Raw genomic sequence first — 20,616 nt, forward strand, 5'->3', positions numbered from 1 at the left:
AGGATTAGAGCCTTATTGTGGGGCTCAACTTCAAAGATAAAAGATGCTTGATCATAATATGTGCGTGAAAGTCAAAAGAAAAAAATTCAAAAAGTTCTTTACTTTATTCCAATATCAGCATAACAGGTAGAGAATACAGCGTGCTGTGTGGTGTTACAGGTAGAGAATACAGCATGCTGTGTGGTGTTACAGGTAGAGAATACAGCATGCTGTGTGGTGTTACAGGTAGAGAATACAGCGTGCTGTGTGGTGTTACAGGTAGAGAATACAGCGTGCTGTGTGGTGTTACAGGTAGAGAATACAGCGTGCTGTGTGGTGATACAGGTAGAGAACACAGTGTGCTGTGTGGTGTTACAGGTAGAGAATACAGTGTGCTGTGTGGTGTTACAGGTAGAGAATACATTGCTGTGTGGTGTTACAGGTAGAGAATACAGCGTGCTGTTTGGTGTTACAGGTAGAGAATACAGTGTGCTGTGTGGTGTTACAGGTAGGGAATACAGCGTGCTGTGTGGTGTTACAGGTAGAGAATACAGTGTGCTGTGTGGTGTTACAAGTAGAGAATACAGTGTGCTGTGTGGTGTTACAGGTAGAGAATACAGTGTGCTGTTTGGTGTTACAGGTAGAGAATACAGTGTGCTGTGTGGTGTTACAGGAAGAGAATACAGCGTGCTGTTACAGGTAGAAAATACAGCATGTTGTGTGGTGTTACAGGTAGAGAATACAGTGTGCTGTGTGGTGTTACAGGTAGAGAATACAGTGTGCTGTGTGGCGTTACAGGTAGTAACAGTGCTCTGTGTGGTGTTACAGGTAGAGAATACAGTGTGCTGTGTGGTGTTACAGGTAGAGAATACAGTGTGCTGTGTGGTGTTACAGGTAGAGAATACATTGCTGTGTGGTGTTACAGGTAGAGAATACAGCGTGCTGTGTGGTGTTACAGGTAGAGAACACAGTGTGCTGTGTGGTGTTACAGGTAGAGAATACAGAGTGCTGTGTGGTGATACAGGTAGAGAACACAGTGTGCTGTGTGGTGTTACAGGTAGAGAATACAGTGTGCTGTGTGGTGTTACAGGCAGAGAATACAGCGTGCTGTTACAGGTAGAGAATACAGCATGTTGTGTGGTGTTACAGGTAGAGAATACAGTGTGCTGTGTGGTGTTACAGGTAGAGAATACAGTGTGCTGTGTGGTGTTACAGGTAGTAACAGTGCGCTGTGTGGTGTTACAGGTAGAGAATACAGCGTGCTGTGTGGTGTTACAGGTAGAGAACACAGTGTGCTGTGTGGTGTTACAGGTAGAGAATACAGTGCTGTGTGGTGTTACAGGTAGAGAATACAGTGCTGTGTGGTGTTACAGGTATAGAATACAGTGTGCTGTGTGGTGTTACAGGTAGAGAACACAGTGTGCTGTGTGGTGTTACAGGTAGAGAATACAGTGTGCTGTGTGGTGTTATAGGTAGAGAATACAGTGTGCTATGTGGTGTTACAGGTAGAGAATACAGTGTGCTGTGTGGTGTTACAGGTAGAGAATACAGTGCACTGTGTGGTGTTACAGGTAGAGAATACAGTGTGCTGTGTGGTGTTACAGGTAGAGAATACAGTGTGCTGTGTGGTGTTACAGGTAGAGAATACAGCATACTGTGTGGTGTTACAGGTAGAGAATACAGCATGCTGTGTGGTTTTACAGGTAGAGAATGCAGCATGCTGTGTGGTGTTACAGGTAGACAATACAGCGTGCTGTGTAGTGTCAGTATACCCCCATAACAGTGACAGCTATAGCCATCAGTATACCCCCATAACAGTGACAGCTATAGCCATCAGTATACTTCCATAACAGTGACAGCTATAGCCATCAGTATACCGCTCAGCAGTCACAGCTATAGCCACCAGTATACCCCCATAACAGTCACAGCTATAGCCATCAGTCTACCCCCATAACAGTGACCGCTATAGCCATCAGTATACCCCCATAACAGTCACAGCTATAACCATCAGTATACCACCACAACAGTCACAGGTATAGCCATCAGTATACCCTCATAACAGTCACAGCTATAGCCATCAGTATACCCCCATAACAGTGACAGCTATAGCCCTCAGTATACCTCCATAACAGTGACCGCTATAGCCATCAGTATACCCCCATAACAGTGACAGCTATAGCCATCAGTATACCCCCATAACAATGACAATCACAGACAACAAAGAAGTTACACACCCTCCATTCTAGTGACAGCCCTCACATGGGTGCTTCCCTGTATATACTTATCTCTTACACACTCAATGCACCACCTACTGGCCAGAAGCTACATGCAGAAGACTGTTCCAGTCCAGGCTGCTGCGTTTAAAGGGGTGCTCAAGAGAAAAAAAAATGTTTTAAACCTACTGGTGTCAGTTATACTGATTTCTAATTTATTTCTATTAAAGCCTGCCAGTACTTATCAGCTGCTGTATGCCATACAAGAAGTGGTGCATTTTTCCCGGTCTGAAACAGTGCTCTCTGCTGCCATCTCTGTCTGTGACAGGAACTGTCCAGAGCTGGAGAAGTTGTCTATGGCGATTCCCTACTGCTCTGGACAGTTCCTGTCACAGACAGAGGTGGCAGTAGAGAGCACTGTTTCAGACCGGAAAAAAAGGTTGGTAGGTATCTGTAGATTAATGATATGCTGCAGATTGTGTCATGGGAGAGATTTATCAAACATGGTGTAAAGTGAAACTGGCTCAGTTGGCCCTACCAACCAATCAGATTCCACCTTTCATTTTTCAAAGAGTCTGTGAGGAATGAAAGGTGGAATCTGATTGGTTGCTAGGGGCAACTGAGCCAGTTTCACTTTACACCATGTTTGATAAATCTCCCCCTATGTGATCAGAATTGTTATAAATCCTAAACCCTTGCATTAAAAAATTCTGTAGCCAATATACATATTCTTTTTCTCTTTCCTATCTGTCCTTTATCCTCAAGGTCCATCCTATGGTGCACATAAGGACGCCATTTCGATGTTCACCTCAAGCGAGAGACACACCAATTGCACACCTGCAAAGAAGCCTCTCCAGTCTTTGTTCACACCTGCCATCTAATATGTGAAATAATGCAGCCTTATATTTGCATAGTAAGGCTATGTTCACACAACGTAAGTTTAGTATTAATCATGGCCGTTGTTGCCGATTTGCAATTGCAACTTACATTGTGCTGCAAGTAGAGGGAATCCCGTCTGGAGCCTATACACGTAGTATACACTCCGGCAGGGTCGTATATACGTAGTGTGAACCTGGCCTAATAAATACATAGTACTTGATATTGAGGAAGCAAAATGTTGTTATTCTCTGACTCCAATATGAAGCCCTCTCCTGTCACCTGGCTTACCTTTTGGAACTTTTCTAGATGCTGAGCCCCTTCTGTAGCGTAAATTGCAGCCTGTTTCTAAAATCTCCCCACCTCTATATTTCTCTCTAATTAGAGGCCAGAATCCCTGTAAGGAGGCCATTTTTCTGCGCACATAAGTACTTGCCTAAATACACGTCATGCAGTGCAGATTGCTGTACATGTGCTTATCTCTTGTGTTGATGCCGATGCACATCAGGGAACCAAACAAAAATATCTCTTCAACTTCTACTTGAGAATATGAAGCTCTGAAGATTTTCTTACTTTGTGCTGCCAGCGGGGACTATGAAAGCCTCCAACTGACAGCAATCATGAAGGTACAAGGCACCATGAGAAATGTAGGTTATTTGTACTGCATTGCTTTCATTACATGCCGCACTGTCTGCTAGGTAAAGAGACTGAACACTTGCTTACCTCTACATATACCAGTGGCAGTACTAGACGTTTGTATGCATAACAATTGTGAATGCGTACTCTCCAAACAAATATGCTGAGAAAGAAAAGCGGTGTTGGAGTGAAGTATCATGTACCCAGCTGACAAAATCGATTGTCCAGCTACAGTATATGGATGGGTTCACACATAGTATTGTGATCAGTATTTTGTCAATGTTTGAGTCAGTAACCTTGATCAGTATTTTCAGCCAAAAACCTGCATCTGACACAGAGAAAAACTATAGTGGAAAGATTTGCAGCTTTTTCTGTGTTTTTGACCCCTTCCTGGTCGTGCAGCAAAACTGAAAAAAGTGAAAAAGCACCTGTTACTAGAGGATTTGTTTGGTGTACCAGTCCAGCACTGGTAAAATGACAGTTTACAAGCAGTCTAAAATCTAGCCTATTGCCTGTTAACATAATTGTATTTATTTATTCTAGTGGCACTTTTACGCCTACTGCTGTTTTTGCATTTTCACCTTTCCAGTAATTATTTGCTGCAGCGCTCTGATGTTAAACTGCAGTGAATTAAATTAAAGCTTACAAAAAACAAAGGCAGAGCTCCTCATAGAGTACTAACGCCCAGTATTTTAACCCCATAGCGCAGGGGGAGTTCGGAGAGGGTTCCCGCCGGGCTGTTATCTGCAGCCGGGGAGCGCCTCTATTAGCCGGCGCGGGCCCCGTTGCCGTGCCGGCTAATCAAGCATCTAAATGCAGCTGTCAAACCTGACAGCTGCATTTAGATGCTGTGCCCCGCACTTCCCTGGTGTCTAGTGGGACGTATTCCCCCCTCCCCCCCGGAGATCCGTTCTTCTGGCCGGGCCTCAGCATCGCACTGACGCAGATCTCGGCTCGGAAATATACTGCTCTGGTCTGCAGCAGGCCATAGCAATATATCACTGATCTCATGGATCATTGCTGTGTATATACCCCCAGAGGGACTTCTAGTTAAAGTAAAAAAGAAAAAAAAAAGTAAAAATGTTTTTTTATTAATAAAAAATCCTCTCCCCTAATAAAAGTCCAAATCATCCCCCTTTTCCCATTTTATAAAAATAAATTAATAAACAAATAAATAAACATATTTGGTATCGCCACGTGCATAATCACCCGAACTATTAAATTATCACATTCCTGATCTCGCACGGTAAAGCGGTAAAGCGCAAAAAATTCCAAAGTGCATAATTGCACATTTTTGGTCGCATTAAATCCAGAAAATTTTTTATTAAAAGTGATCAAAAAGTCGCATATGCACAATCAAGGTACTGATAGAAAGAACAGATCATGGTGCAAAAAAATTACACCCCACATAGCCCCATAGACCAAAAAATAAAAGCGTTATAATGATGGGAATAGAGCAATTTTAAACACATTTAGTTTTTTTAAAAGGTTTAAATTTTTCAAAAGCCATCAAATAAAATAAAAGTTATGCAAGTTACATATTGTTGTAATCATAATGAAGTGAGGAACATAGATAACGTCAGTTTTACCATAGGGCGAACAGCGTAAACACGAAACTCCCTGGAATTAAAACAAATTCCTTTTTTTTCTCAATTTGACAGGGCAATTGATTTTTTTCCAGTTTCGCAGCATATTTTATGAGAAAATAAAGCCTGTCATTGCAAAGTACAATTGGTGTCGCAAAAAATAAGGGCTTATATGGGTCTCTAGGTGAAAAAAAATGCAATGGACTTTTAAAATAGACATAAAGTGGAAAAGCAAAAAGCAAAAAAAAAAACTAAAATTGGTTTGACCTTAAGGGGTTAAGGATATGTTCAAAGAACATACTTTTTATGAAAAGAACGTCCGTTGCTTTCAATTTATAGAGTGGACATTCTTTTCATAATGAAATGATTTGCATTGAAGTCAATGCAAACAACGCCCGTTGTTCACACAATGTAGCTAACAACGGCCGTTGTTAGAAGGAGTCGTGAAAATAATGAACAATTTTTCCGGACATTGTTTCACAAACAATAACTGTTGTTTTTAGTTGTTCACATGTCCTTTGCATTAAAGTCAATAGAATTTTATTACAGGACACACCCAAACAGGACAGTGGTCAATACTGAGCTAAAATAATGTGCCTATGGCTGATATTGCATTATCAGCCATAGGAACATGCTAAACAATGGCCTAAAAATGAAAATAGGAAACAGTGATATAGCTCCCCTTTCGAGCTTGTGGTATCCAGAGTCACGACACCCAAAAGCACATAATCATCAAAGTGTTTACCACACCTCCGGTTTTCCACCAGTGCAGCACCAGTCTTCCTACAGGTCGTAGCCGTGGTGGGCAGTATAAGTACCACAATGGTAAATCCAAAAAATGACATGGAGATGCACTATACTGACATGTCAATACTTTGGGCGGACAGCGGAATCTGCCCAATCATAGAATGGAATCTATGGCACGGGCTGATAGTCAAGCAGGAGCTCACGGGGGCGAACAGCGGAATCCACAGTATGCTTTCTGTGCAGATTCCTCTTATCTCTTACATTGGCAAAAAAGTCGTATCTGAGGTTACTCCTTAAAGCGCACCTGCCATGATGTACACTGACCTGATTGGCATGGAATCCATTCTGGCATTGGAAGTTCAGGTATCCATGCATACGACCACGCAGGGTCGGTTCTGTGCATGAGCCCTATTGGTTCAGAACAGGGCTCAGAGTCCCGGTTTGGTCGTATCCATGGATATCTGACCTTTCGGCACAGAATGGATTTCCCGCCAATTGGGTAAGCGTACAATATAACAGCTTAAGTTATCAGCAGTGTAAATTATATTGGCCAATGTTTAATGAGTCGTTAGATAAAGTTGCTACTATAAGGGCCAGTTCACACTGAGGAATCAGCGCTGAATTTCACTGAAAATTCTGCCTGAAAATATAGCGCTGAATTTTCAACAGCGGTGGATCTGCTTTACGCCAAAATTGACATGTCAATTCTTCTGGTGGATTCCGCTGGCGGAATCCCATTGAAATGAAATGAGCAGTGAGTTTCTGCTCTGAAATTTTTCAGCGCTGAATCCACACGGAATTGGGAAAAGTGAATTAATTTGATTAAATGAAAAATGAATTTGCACAGAATTCTGCCAGAGGTGATTCTGGGCTGAATACTTTCCATTGGATTCCATGTGGAATTCCGTGAGAACACTTTCTGCCCGGAACAGTTTCCTCGATGATTCAGCGCTGATTGCTCAGTGTGAACTGGCCTTATGACTTTCTGAGCTACCCACAGCAGTACATAGAACATACAGAGGAGCAGTAACATTCTTTAATTTATACCTTTTCTTCCTTAACAACTTCTGGCTTATCAAAAATAAGCATCAAAATGCGAATATGCGAATGAATATGTGAATTTAGCCTAATAGATATGGTTTTAGCTTCACTCAGTTTTATTCTGTTGAAAGGAAATCACACATCATTGAATACCATTATATGCTCATTTCAACCCTATTTTCCTATAACCTTGATAACTTTCCCTGCCAACGTGCCAGTATATTTATAAATAGTGTTATGGTTATAAACGCCATTGCATGCTATTATGTCATTTTACACGGGTTGTAAATCCAGTTACATTTCTATATAGATTGAGGATAGTGTAATATTTTTCTAGAATGTACAAGTGTCCTTCTAGTTTTCTTCCAAGTACACTGGAATTAGTTTATTTGTCTGTAAGTTGATGTTTAACAGCTGGATTGTGTGAGTAAGCCATTAATGATCTCCCTTCCAAATGGTGCTACTGGGCTTGTGACTGGTAGAGATGCCCTGTGCTTTTCTATTGTGTTGAACCAATGAATAATGAAGGGCAGGGTGGTGTCAAGTGGGGATGATATAAAAGCTCATGTTTTATTTTCTAAAGCATTTCTGGTGCAGAGAAGTTGTACCCAACATTCTACAGATTGGAAGGTTAGTAGTATCCATAGAGGTCCTCTGTATTTTAATAGCTATGCCTTTTTAGTTTATAAACTCTTATAGAGCGTCTAAATGTTGGTTCTGTAACACAGTGTCAATGTATGTCTTATACTGATAAAAAGGGCGAGTAGATTCTCCTTTGAGGATTATATCAGCTTCCTGGATTCCAAATCCCAAATGTAGGACGATATCAAGAAATTTCATAAATGGCAATACCCTTATATATGCTTAATATAGGATGTTCGCAATTGTAAAGCAGAAGTGACTTGATAAGAGTGGAGGAAGATGCTGGGATTATGAATGGCATACATCATTTATCAGTAGACACAAGCTACTTTATGTTTCCTAAGATTTTTACTAAATTGCTGATGCCACCCTCTTTCTCCGCACCTTGTTTTTGGCTACCGCATGTAAAATTAGCTAATTTGTTTTATATGTAAGTATACTTCTAGTTTGAGAACTACTATATAAGAAAATAGGGTTATATATAACTTTGTGTATATTACACAAAAAATGAAAAAAGGGGCAAAAGGGCAAACTAACTTCTATGACCAGGCTACAGTCTGTATGATCCTGTGTGGCTTGTACTTCATAGGCAATATCTATGTATATTTTCCCAATAGTCAGCATAAATCCTAGGCACTCACCCTGTGCTATGTACACCCCAGATGTTTGCTATGTCTCTAGGGAGTACATATACTGGGCTCTTACCATGCTTTTAATAGGTATAGGATGTAATTTATTCAATAGGGTGTATTAAGCTTAGGGACATCGAGAAAGTCAACAGTTGTAAGGATGACCATTGAAAAGGGATGTCTTTACAAATATGCACTTTCTCTTGTCAGTCTTGTTTAGAGCAAAAGAAACTGGTAAATAGGGTATATTATGTAATTGCTCATAATGCCTGGCAACCTCCATATTCACCCAGGTTCAGATATTTTTAATCAAAGGACCATGGACTATTATTGTGTCTAGTGCTGTTCATCCAAGTATGCCAGGTCAGTGACTGAATGGATTTGAGCCAAGAATTTGTTCAGAGTAGTTGTTCATTGCCATCCCCTAGTTTATATGCCAGGGAAAATTATAATACATAAAACAAAATCGCCACAGGAGAAAACAACCTACAATAGTATTGTTAGTTTAAAAAGCTTGAACCATCTTCACGTCATAGGTTGTATACCTACCTACTTACCCAGTCTTTACTGTATTTCTAGGAATGCTCCCAGTCACCTGGTTGTGCATTAAGGCTCAATTCACCTTCTCTGGATCATAGCCAAATGTGATAGAAATACCCCTTTAAGGTTCTTATAGTAATCTGCAGTGATCTGCAGTGATCCCTCAACATTTATTTAAAGATATAAAGAAAAATAAGCAGATAACTAATATGGATAAAATAAATTCTTAAATACAAGTACTGGAGACTGTACATTACTTTCTATGTAGATGACTGGAGCATTTCAGGGTCTTGTACAGATCACACAGAATCCCAGAAAAATATAATGAAGACGCCCTCACTTGGTGCCTAAGGGCGGGTTCACACTACGGAATTCTCGCGGACAATGTCCGCGGAATTCCGTCAGCTGTCGGCCCACACATCTGGGCGCCTTCCCGCCGGCCCCATAGACACCATTCTATGGGCCAGCGTATTCCGCTATATGCTGAAAGAAGTGTCATGTCACTTCTTTTAGCGGATCGCGGAATACGCCGGCCCATAGAATGGTGTCTATGGAGCTGGCGGAAAAGCGCGTGCCCGTGCGGGCGGACAGCTGACGGAATTCCGCGGACATTGTCTGCGAGAATTCCATAGTGTGAACCCGCCCTAAAGGAGCAACTCATCCTGGCCCAGGTAAGGAGTAGAGATGAGCTGAACTTTCGGACTTTCGGTCCGAAAGCCACTCACTCCAGTGCAATGCCTGCGATCCCGGGTGCATAGTTGCACTCCCGGGAATCTGCGGTCGGGATCTTCCAGGGAATTCAAGATACATTCCCTGGAAATCCAGGGAATGTGTCTTGAATTCCCTGGAAGATCCTGCCCGCAGATTCCCGGGAGTGCAACTATGCACCCAGGATCGCAGGCATTGCAGGCATACTAATTGAGCGAAGATGCCGTCGGACCAAAAGTCTGACGGTTCGCTCATCCCTAGTAAGGAGCAGTACAGGACATGTAGTGTCACACTGTACTGGAGAGAGGAGATACTAGACACACACAGCAGTACAGGACATATAGTATCACACTGTACTGTAGAGAGGAGATACAAGACACACACAGCAGTACAGGACGTGTAGTATCACACTGTACTGTAGGGAGGAGATACTAGACACACAGCAGTACAGGGCATGTAGTATCACACTATACTGTAGAGAGGAGATACTAGACACACAGCAGTACAGGACATGTAGTATCACACTGTACTGTAGAAAGGAGATACTAGACACATGGCAGTACAGGACATGTAGTATCACACTGTACTGTAGAGAGGAGATACTAGACACACACAGCAGTACATGACATGTAGTATCACACTGTACTGTAGAGAGGAGATACTAGACACACACAGCAGTACAGGACATGTAGTATCACACTGTACTGTAGGGAGGAGATACTAGACACACACAGCAGTACAGGCAGGACATGTAGTATCACACTGTACTGTAGGGAGGAGATACTAGACACACACAGCAGTACAGGACATGTAGTATCATACTGTACTGTAGAGAGGAGATACTAGACACAGCAGTACAGTGCATGTAGTATCACACTGTACTGTAGAGAGGAGATACTATATACACACACAGCAGTACAGGACATGTAGTATCACACTGTACTGTAGGGAGGAGATACCAAACAGCCGGTCACTGCATGCACCCCAGTAAAATGGCCACTTTCATTGGTCGATCAGCTAGTTTTTTACATGTTCCGCAGCAGTATGCTTGTATGTTGAGTCTGGCCTCAAGCTACGATTGTCCAGAAAGGACCATTGTATGTTGAAAACTTTGTATCTTGAGGCCATTGTAAGTTAAGGGACCACTGTACTACATAAAAGTTGACCAAAAATTAGGAATATGTCCTTAATTGTGTTTTTTTTTCTTTTTCTAGACTTAAAAAAGGCTGGAGAAGGACCCAAAGCCAATACATATTGTGCACTAAAATAATGAACTTATAACATCAGAGTAAAGGTTCTGTAGACAGTGACTTCCCTAGTTATTATACTGTAGTATACTGCAGTGTCACAGTACCACTAACAATGAATAATTCCACACATTCATTTCCAGACACAACACCCCTCAGCCCAACACGTTTTCAGGTCAATGCTGTTAGTGAGGGCTATGATAATCCCACCTGTGAAGGAGATAAGGACCCTCCACAATATGAAGAGACATCGTTTGGTAGTGAAGACAGGCTTAGAATGAATTATGGCCCTGGGAATAGAGAGATGTTCAACAACATCCTACACAATGGAGACACTATTAAGACAGAAGGAAGTTTCCATCCTTATGACACTCACAGTCACACATATTACATGAAAACATTTGGTCACAACACCATGGACGCTGTTCCTAAGATTGATTATTATAGAAACACTGGCAGTGTCTCCGGAGCCAAGAAAATACGGCCAAGCCTGGCAGAAATCCATGAGCAGCTGTCAAAGGTAAGTCAAGTAGTAAGTGCTCCGTGCTTTGTGTCTTTTTTTTGTAAAATAAGTCAGACGGTATCTAAACAGCATGAAATGAATACACCAGGGATATGTTAAATAGTTTCATGTATTAGTACATCAATTTTATGCTATTCCTTCGTTATTCCTTAGTCTCCATATTTCCTTTTCTCGAGCAACAAAGTTCTACACAGCAGATTATTGTCATTTATGTGACCTGTACAGAATTTTTTATTTTCTCAAAAAGTGGACATGGCTTAAGATTTGTATAGAGTTCCAAAGAATTTACTAAGTAAATTGCTTAGTAATTGAAGTCAATGCAATGCCGCCCGCTGTGTTCATACATCGTTATTCTAACGCCTGATCTTTAGAACGGGCATTAGAATAATGTGCCTGTCAATTATTTCTGGATGCTGTTCACTGAACAGCGTCCGGAAACATCAGCTGTTCACACAACACAATGTGCAGCGGCGGCCGCACCTTGCATTGAAATGAATGGCTAATTGATTTGCAGGCACGCCCAACGGTGCCCGCAAATCAATTGTGAAAAAAGAATGTTCCTGCAGCTGATACGGAGGTATTGGCTGCAGGAACGGGCTAAGTGCAGCCCGGCGGCCGGCTGTTTAACAGATGTGTGAACATAGCCTGACTCTGCAATCAATAGTAAACTCCCGCAATGTATTTATATGAATTATGTAAATATATTTGTTAGATAACTGGAATGGAGAATCAATATCCCCCTGTTTTGACAAATGCAGGTCACAGTGGTCCTGTGGATAGGTTAAAATTGCTTATAATCAGAATACCCCTTACACTAGCACAGTGCCTCCATTATACTGAGCATCTGTAGGGGACCTGACAGTTTGACCGCCACCAATCAGGAATATCCCAGCAAGATGCAATCACTTCTAATCAGTGTCGGACCGGAGTAGAGCCAGAGTATTCCACCAGAGGAAATCATTTTTTGAATATATATATATATATATATATATATATATATATATATCTATCTCACATAGATATAGGACAATTTTCTATGTCTGATATTAAATACTTCTGACTACTACAGTTACACAGTTAACAAATGATATTAGTATACAATGGACAGATAATATTACCATCATGCTGTTACTGACCAAATCTTGTATACCAAGACCAATATTACCAATACCAGTAACAAGAAGGAAATATTATGACCATGCATATTACCAGCGTACTGTAAGGGTCCTATTAGACAAAGTAATTTTTAACGATGAACGACTAACAATAAATGATTGCACACAAGATAGTTTATCGTTAACCTGAAATCGTTCACCATATTACACAGAACTAAAGTTGTTAGTTACGATCGTTACTATGATCGTTACTGCGATCGTTATTACGATCGTCTACTCCATCTGATCCCACCAAAACAATGGTCAGGGTGCAATTACACTGAACGATTCGTAGGCAAATGCGGAACTTGAGCGAACGAATGTGGAATTACAGCGAACAATTAACAATGATTTTAGGTTCAGATCTAAATCAACGATCAACTACACACAATTTTTCAATACTTGCCTGAAACTGAACGATTATCGTTTAAATTTGAACGATATAACGATTGTTCACAGGATAGTGTAATAGGGCCCTTACTGAAACCAGTAAACCTTAGAAAACCCAGTTAATCGAGACCAGTATACCAGTATACAAGGGGTAAATAAAACCGCTACACCATTACCACATATTACCACCACATAGTAACTCAATAATATACAGTTACCAAATAATTCCACCAGTCATAAATCCTATATTGTTACTAAATAACATACAGATAAGCGGTGTGGAATCTGTTGGCCCTATAGAAATAAATATTATCATTATTATTATTATTATTATTATTATTATTATATACAGACCAATATTTCCCCATACAGTAGTATTGGTAAATATTAGCTGTATACAAGCTCTGTATACCATATAAGTAACAGTGTAGGCACCTCCACTCCAGGTGACATCTTCTCTGATCAGAGCTGGTCACATTTCCTTTCCTTCTCTATTATGAAGATGTTGACCAGCCACAACTCCACAGGATCTGCCAGACAAACATCTTAGGCACCTTACTTTTTTCAGCACCTTCTCCTCCTCTATACAAACTTCCATCATAGTGCCCCCAAAGGATAACCAGATCCTCTTTGTGCCCCTATCTATAGGTATGCCCCTTCTTTATGCCTTAGGCTATGTTCACACTACGTAAGTTTCCGGCCGTAGCGCGCTCCGTGAATAAGCGGCCGGAGATTTACGTAGTTTGCGTACAATGGAAAGTATACGATCTACGGCTGCACAGTTCACACTACGTACGAACTTACACCCGGATCATATGCAGCGCTGTAAAAAATTAACCAGACCATTGTTTCGGGACGGAAATGCTGTAACTTACGCCCGTAGCGTAACATGCGGTCCCGTATGGAGTGGTGATTTCTTCTTTTTTCCACTTTGATTTGCCAATCCAAAAGGTTTTGTGGGGTGTCCGGGGCTAGCCGAAGATATCCCAGTAAAATACCGCAGTCAGATCGCTACGTATGCCGCTCGGGAAGCGTACGTAGCTTACGGGCGTAAGTTCGCGGACCGTACGTAGCCGGACGCAACTTGCGCAAATCCCGGCCGGAGTTTTACACGTATATGTCCGGCCGCGAAAAATATGCGGCCGGACATATACGTAGTGTGAACATAGCCCTAATCTGTAGTTGAGATCCCATCTGTAGTTAGGCCCCCTCTTTGTGACCATATGTGTAGTTAATTTCCCTGTTTGTGCACCCATCTGTAGTTTGGTCCCCTCTTTGTACCCCTATCTGTAGTTAGGCCCCCTTTATGCCCCCCACTTTTAGTTAGGCCCCTCTTTGAGCTCTTATGAGCTGTGCTCCCAAATAAAGTATACCACGGCCCCCCAATAATCTGGGTCACTAACCACCCTAGAAAAGTATTGTAAGTATTGTTTCCCAACCAGTGGCAACTCCCATATCCTGTCAGCAGGGCGTGATTGGGGTTGTAGTTTTGCAGCAATTGGAGTCCCATTGAACACTGGTCCCTTCTCCTCCCCTTTGGTATACTCACCAGCCCCAGAACCATTGCTGTTCTCCTGCTCTGGGCTTGTCTAATCAGGTCTGGCCAAAGCAGTGTGTTGCATGCAGTGCTGATCGCGCTGTCTACATCACAGAAAAAACTGTGGGTGACCGGGAAGGGAAGGAGATTTCCTTACTCCAGCCAGTCTTCTGCTATTGCATTGTATTGGTGTTTTGGTGTTTTAAAGACACCAATTTAATGCAATGCAAAGAGACATGTCTCTTCTTGTCGGCTCTCTGCTATCTCCGGTGCTCTGGTGGGCCAGTCTGACACTGAAACCGCTTTATAGCACAGCAATAAGTTTTAAGACAACCATGGAGAAAGACCAGTTGTACACACAATATGTTTTCTCATTCTTTCATCTTTGTTAAAGAAAAATTAATGCATGAGAAACAATTATTTTGACATTTATTTTCACCCTAGTTAAACTAAGATTTTGTTTACTCATTTTAGTTAAAATTATTGCCATTTTCATTATGTGAAGGTTGTCCTCGGGCAATAATATCAAGTGATTCTTTAATTCACACAGCCTGACCATTCAAGAAATAGATCTGCCTGAAATGTATTTAGTGTATCTATAACTTGTCCTGAAATGTGCTAATAAGCTGGTGACATTACATTTTCATCCATTAGACCTGCCTGGAGGTTAGATGTACTATATTCAGAAGACTCATTTATTTATTTTTTCCATTTACATGTGGACGCTTGACTTATTTCACACTTATCTAGAAGCTTATGTGGTCATCTTTGTTATTAAGAGAGAGTGACCATGGGGTGAAGCACTTATAGGAGCCCTGGAGTCAACTACTAGCTCTGTTGGGATAACCTAATTGGGGAAATTTATGGAGAACAACAATTTACATGTCGTTCTAAACTAAAAATATATTTCAGAGTAAGATGCTTCTGCCCTTCTATCTCTATCCATGCAATTTAGCAAAGAAAGGGATATATATATATATATATATATCTCATACACCCAAACTATATTTTCTAAATAAAATGTATTAATGAAATTTTGGAGAGTAGGCTTTGGAACTGAGCCCATGTTGTGATTTAATCCCCTAAATCCCTTAACCCCTTCGGGACCAGGCTAATTTTCGTTTTTGCGTTTTCGTTTTTTCCTCCTTGTGCTTAAAAGGCCATAGCACTTGCATTTTTACACCTACAGACCCACATGAGCCCTTATTTTTTGCATCACTAATTGAACTTTGCAATGACAGGCTGAATTTTTGCATAAAGTATACTACGAAACCAGAAAAAAATTCAAAGTGTGGTGAAATTGAAAAAAAAAAATGCATTCCTTTTATTTCGGGGGAATGTGTTTTTACGCCATTCGCCCTGGGGTAAAACTGACTTGTTATATATGTTCCTCAAGTCGTTATGATTAAAACGATATATAACATGTATAACTTATATTGTATCTGATGGCCTGTAAAAAATTCAAACCATTGTTAACAAATATACGTTCCTTAAAATCGCTCCATTCCCAGGCTTACAGCGCTTTTATCCTTCGGTCTATGGGGCTGTATGAGGTGTCATTTTTTGCGCCATGATGTTTACTTTCTATCGATACCTTGATTACGCATATACGACTTTTTGATTGCTTTTTATTACATTTTTTCTGGATTTGATGCAACCAAAAATGCACAATTTTGCACTTTGGGATTTTTTTCCGCTAAAGCAGTTTAGGCTAGGTTCACACTGCGTTTTCAGCATCCGTTTAACGCATGCGTTTTTTGCAAAAAAACGCATGAAAAACGGATTGCAAAAAACGGATTCATTTGTGTGCATCCGTTTTTCCATTGACTTCCATTATAAAAAAAAAACGGATCCGTTTTTTTTGACGGACCAAAACGGACCAAAAAACGTTGCTGAGCCTATTTTTCTGGACGTTAAAAAAAACAGATCCGTTAAACGGATGCTGAAAACGCAGTGTGAACCTAGCCTTACCGTGCGAGATCAGGAATGTGATTAATTAATAGTTCGGGCGATTACGCACATGTTTGTTTATTTATTTACTTTTATTTATAACCTGGGAAAAGGGGGGTGATTCAGACTTTTATTGGGGGAGGGGGCTTTTTACTAATGACAACACTTTTTTTTTTACACATATACTAGAAGCCCCCCTAGGGGACTTCTAGTATATATACTTTGATCTCTCATTGAGATCTTTGCTGTATACATATACAGCAAAGATCAATGAGATCGGCACTCGTTTGCGTTCGGCTGCTGCAGGCGATAACAAACGAGTGCCGAGCCGGGGACGGCGCCATCTTGGACGAGTCCCCGGCCGGCATCAGACAGGGAGATCGCTCCTCCGGGATGTTGATCTCCGCCACTAGACACCAGGGAAATGCTGTATCCGGTAATCGGATGCAGCTGTCATGTTTGACAGCTGCATCTGATTACTGTATTAGCGGGCACGGCGATCGGACTGTGCCCGCTAATACTGGCCCCACTCTGAACGCCCGCACCCGAGCGAGGACGTACAGTTACGTCCTCGTGTGGGAAAGGGTTAAATAACATGGTCAATTGTGATGTAGGTGGATATTGTCTGTCCTGTGAGGGCTCTGATCAGCACCCCGCAACAGATGCATGTCCTGTTAATCAGTTGCCATGAAAGCCAGAGGCCTTCTGAAGCCTCCATGGTATTCCAAAGTATTCCAAAATGCCACCAATAAAAAGTAAATTTTTTCACGTTGATGGAAAAATAGAAAGGTTACACTGCTTGTGAGGCGACCATGGAAAAACAAAAAAATTACTTGGGCATTAAGGGCCAGAATGTGTTCCGGGGGAAGGGGTTAAATGCGTGTACTTCACTTAGGTCACTGATGAACACAGTGACAATGGGGGAGATTTATCAAACATGGTGTAAAGTAGAACTGGCTCAGTTGCCCCTAGCAACCAATCAGATTTCACTTTTCATTCCTCACAGACTCTTTGAAAAATGAAAGGTGGAATCTGATTGGTTGCTAGGGGCAACTAAGACAATTCTACTTTAGACCAGTTTGATAAATCTCCCCTAATGTGTTTGTTTTGTACCCTAACATGAAACTTACGTACATAAAAAAGATGGTAGACATAGACACTATGACATGACTGAAAAACAAAAGCCCTTTTAGTCATGTCAGCTCGAAACTAAAAGTTCTATGGTCCAGAATGCTTTGTATAGATTGTATAGAAGGCATTGACATGACCCACCGGGTATTGCCCTAATTCTTCCCCCACTCCATCTGACTCTATGTCGTACTGGTTCATACAACTGAAACTGCATGTCACTTTAACCATCTGCAACCAACTAAAATACTTTAGAGGATTCTACTAATAAAACATTAGTTAAACCAATACATAATTTCCATAATAGTTAACAATATATACATTAAGAAGCTGGAAGAGTTATAGTATGTCTGTATGGTAAGTTGACTAGAGTTTGCTGTTTTGCTATACACCACAAAAGACTGCAATGCATTTACCAGGCATTCTTGTCACTGGCTTAACTCGCAATGTGTAAAATAACATTTCCTCTTCTGCATTGTGGGAAGTCCATGTCTGAAAACTTTCAGGTGGAACCAGATAAAAAAAATATATGAAAAAACAAAAAATCTCTAAATATACTGAAGGCGTAGGACATTTATTAGGAAAAATTTCTAGGCATACATTAAGGGGCGAATGGTATAATCTTGTGTGCATACAGGAGAACATTGAGCCCATTGCTGTATGAATTTCCATAAATAAAATCAGGTTGGCAGCACCTGTAAATATAGAGGAAGTTCATTTGCATAATAGTACATGCCGAAATGAACCAGTCAATGCGTCAATCCATCATCACCAAGATGACATGTTCTGATGAAGTTGGATTGACAACACCCAAATGTTGATTAGTTTATGTGAATAAATCTTTTCAAAATTGAATGTTGTCCGAGGCTTATTTCATATACTGAGATGCGGGGACAGAGATATGTCAGCTGGTATCAGTATATTTACTCGTGTTAATAAATAATGACATTCAATATCATAGACCCTGTCTGACGAATGAAATCTCATTCCTTTATTTTGTGTGCAGTGGCTTTTAAATTCGGTGTAAACTTCTGGCTATCCCTGCTCAAGGATAAAAGGTTATTCTGCTTAAATTCCACATTATTCACAAACAACTGACCCAGTAGCGATCCCAGTCCCAGCCTGAAGCTACTGATTTATGCTTATAGTCCGCTTCCAGTAGTTTTTGCACCAAGGCCGAGCAAATTACACACTAACTGTGCCAAATGGCCACATAAACTTGACACATTTTGCACACTAGATTCTAAAGGGACATTTATGAACAGGAATGAATCGTATCTACTGCTTGGTATATACAGCATACCCAGATGATTTAGTCTTTCAAGAACCAATGCCAAACCTTTTATTTTTAATAGGATGCCGGTTATCTCTGAAAGCTCTGCAGCTTGTTTCCTCTATTTGATGTTAGAGATTATCTTCTGGAATCACTCCATCCCTCCTAAGCTAAGAGTATATACAGCTGCATTGTGTAGCATGATCCAAGCTTAGCTATGCACGATCCCAAGCTGACAACCAAGATAGTTGTAGTAGAGCATTTACCTTAGTGCATAGAATATTTATGAACCATGGGCCACCCCTATCCTTCCATCTGCTCTTTCCCTCACAGTTACAGTTTCTAATTTTCTTAATTTGCTATATCTTAAAGCTCCAATAAGCCACATTGATTATGTGGCTCTCAAGCCTTAATATGTGGCTCCCCAGGTGTTTGACAGCTGCATGTCATGGTGCACTAGTTGCATGAGAGATGTTACAGCATTGCTAGAACTTGGTACTAGGTTTAAAGGAGAATACTGGCCGAGGCTATGTTCACACTACGTATGTTTGAGGCTGTATAGCAACCAAAACAAGGAGTGGATTGAAAACACAGAAAGGCTTTGTTCACATAATGTTGTAATTGAGTGGATGGCCGTCATTTAATGGCAAATATGTGCTGTTATTTTAAAACAACGGCTGTTGTATTGAGATAATGGAAGTTATATGGCGGCCATCCACTCAATTTCAACATTGTGTGGACAGAGCCTTTCTGTGTTTTCAATCCACTCCTGGTTTTGGTTGCTATGAGGACCTGACATGAGGACCAAATACAGCCTCAAATATACATAGTGTGAACCCAGCCTAAATGTGAAAAAACAGGGAGAGCGGGAGTTGGTGTGAACATAGTGAAGCAGTTATACTTACCCGTCCCTGGGCCCCTGCAGTGCAGCACCACCACTCAAGGTCACCCCCGAGGCCAGAGTTCTCCTCTAAGACCATATGTCATGTCAGTTAAAGGGGCATTCCCATCTGAGCTTGTAATCCCCAATCCATTTGATACCATTCGAGGAGTAGCAGAGGCAACCCTATGACATTTTTGCCATCCTTTTTTACTTAGTAAACAGTGTTAGTAATTGATACAATAAATTTGTTTGTGAATATGTCACAATTGGAGATGAGCAAATTTACAATAATCACTTTCTTATCTCTGAAATACGCATATGATTCTGCTTTCATTTAACTGACTGACGCCTCTCCACTGGAGCTGGGAGAAGCTGGAAGCAGTTTCCCAGAACTGGATCCAGCTTTTCCCAGCACACGGGGAGGAGCAGCATGGAGCAGCAGTGAGTTAAATGAAAGCAGCCTGATCAGCGGATTTCTTAGATAACAAAGCACTTCTCTAGTCACAATCCTTCTCCAATAGAGATGAGTGAACCTGGTTAGGGTTTGAGTCGATCCGAACCTGAACGTTCGGTATTTGATTAGCTGGGGCTGGGGAACTTGGATAAAGCTCTAAGGTTGTCTGGAAAACATGGATACAGCCAATGACTATATCCATGATTTCCACATAGCCTTAGGGCTTTATCCAACTTCAGCAGCCACCGCTTATCAAATGGCGAAAGTTCGGGTTCAGATCGACTCAAGCATGCTCCAGGTTCGCTCATCTCTATTCTCCAATATAAATTTTGTTCAACTAGTTTACACACAACAGTTTCATAGAGCGTTTTACTTTATTGTATATCAGCCCAATCTATTAAATTATGACATTCCTTATCTTACATTATAAATGGCATAAGTGCCAAAAAATTCCAAAGTGCAAAATCCAGAAAAATTGTA

General features: G+C 41.1%; 1 protein-coding gene across 2 annotated transcripts in view; it reads left to right on the top strand.

Moving 5' to 3' along the window:
* The first annotated feature begins 7,606 nt into the window (after positions 1-7,606).
* SLC12A1 (solute carrier family 12 member 1) overlaps positions 7,607-20,616 on the top strand; it is a 111,299-nt gene continuing 98,289 nt past the window's right edge. For both annotated transcript variants that reach the window (XM_069983067.1, XM_069983077.1), the window contains exons 1-2: positions 7,607-7,708; positions 10,812-11,364. In XM_069983067.1, coding sequence (XP_069839168.1) covers positions 10,960-11,364 — 405 coding nt within the window. In that variant the 5' untranslated portion in view covers positions 7,607-7,708; positions 10,812-10,959. The remainder of the gene's footprint in view (positions 7,709-10,811; positions 11,365-20,616) is intronic.

The sequence above is a fragment of the Dendropsophus ebraccatus genome, chromosome 1 (assembly GCF_027789765.1).
Source record: "Dendropsophus ebraccatus isolate aDenEbr1 chromosome 1, aDenEbr1.pat, whole genome shotgun sequence".
Taxonomy (NCBI): domain Eukaryota; kingdom Metazoa; phylum Chordata; class Amphibia; order Anura; family Hylidae; genus Dendropsophus; species Dendropsophus ebraccatus.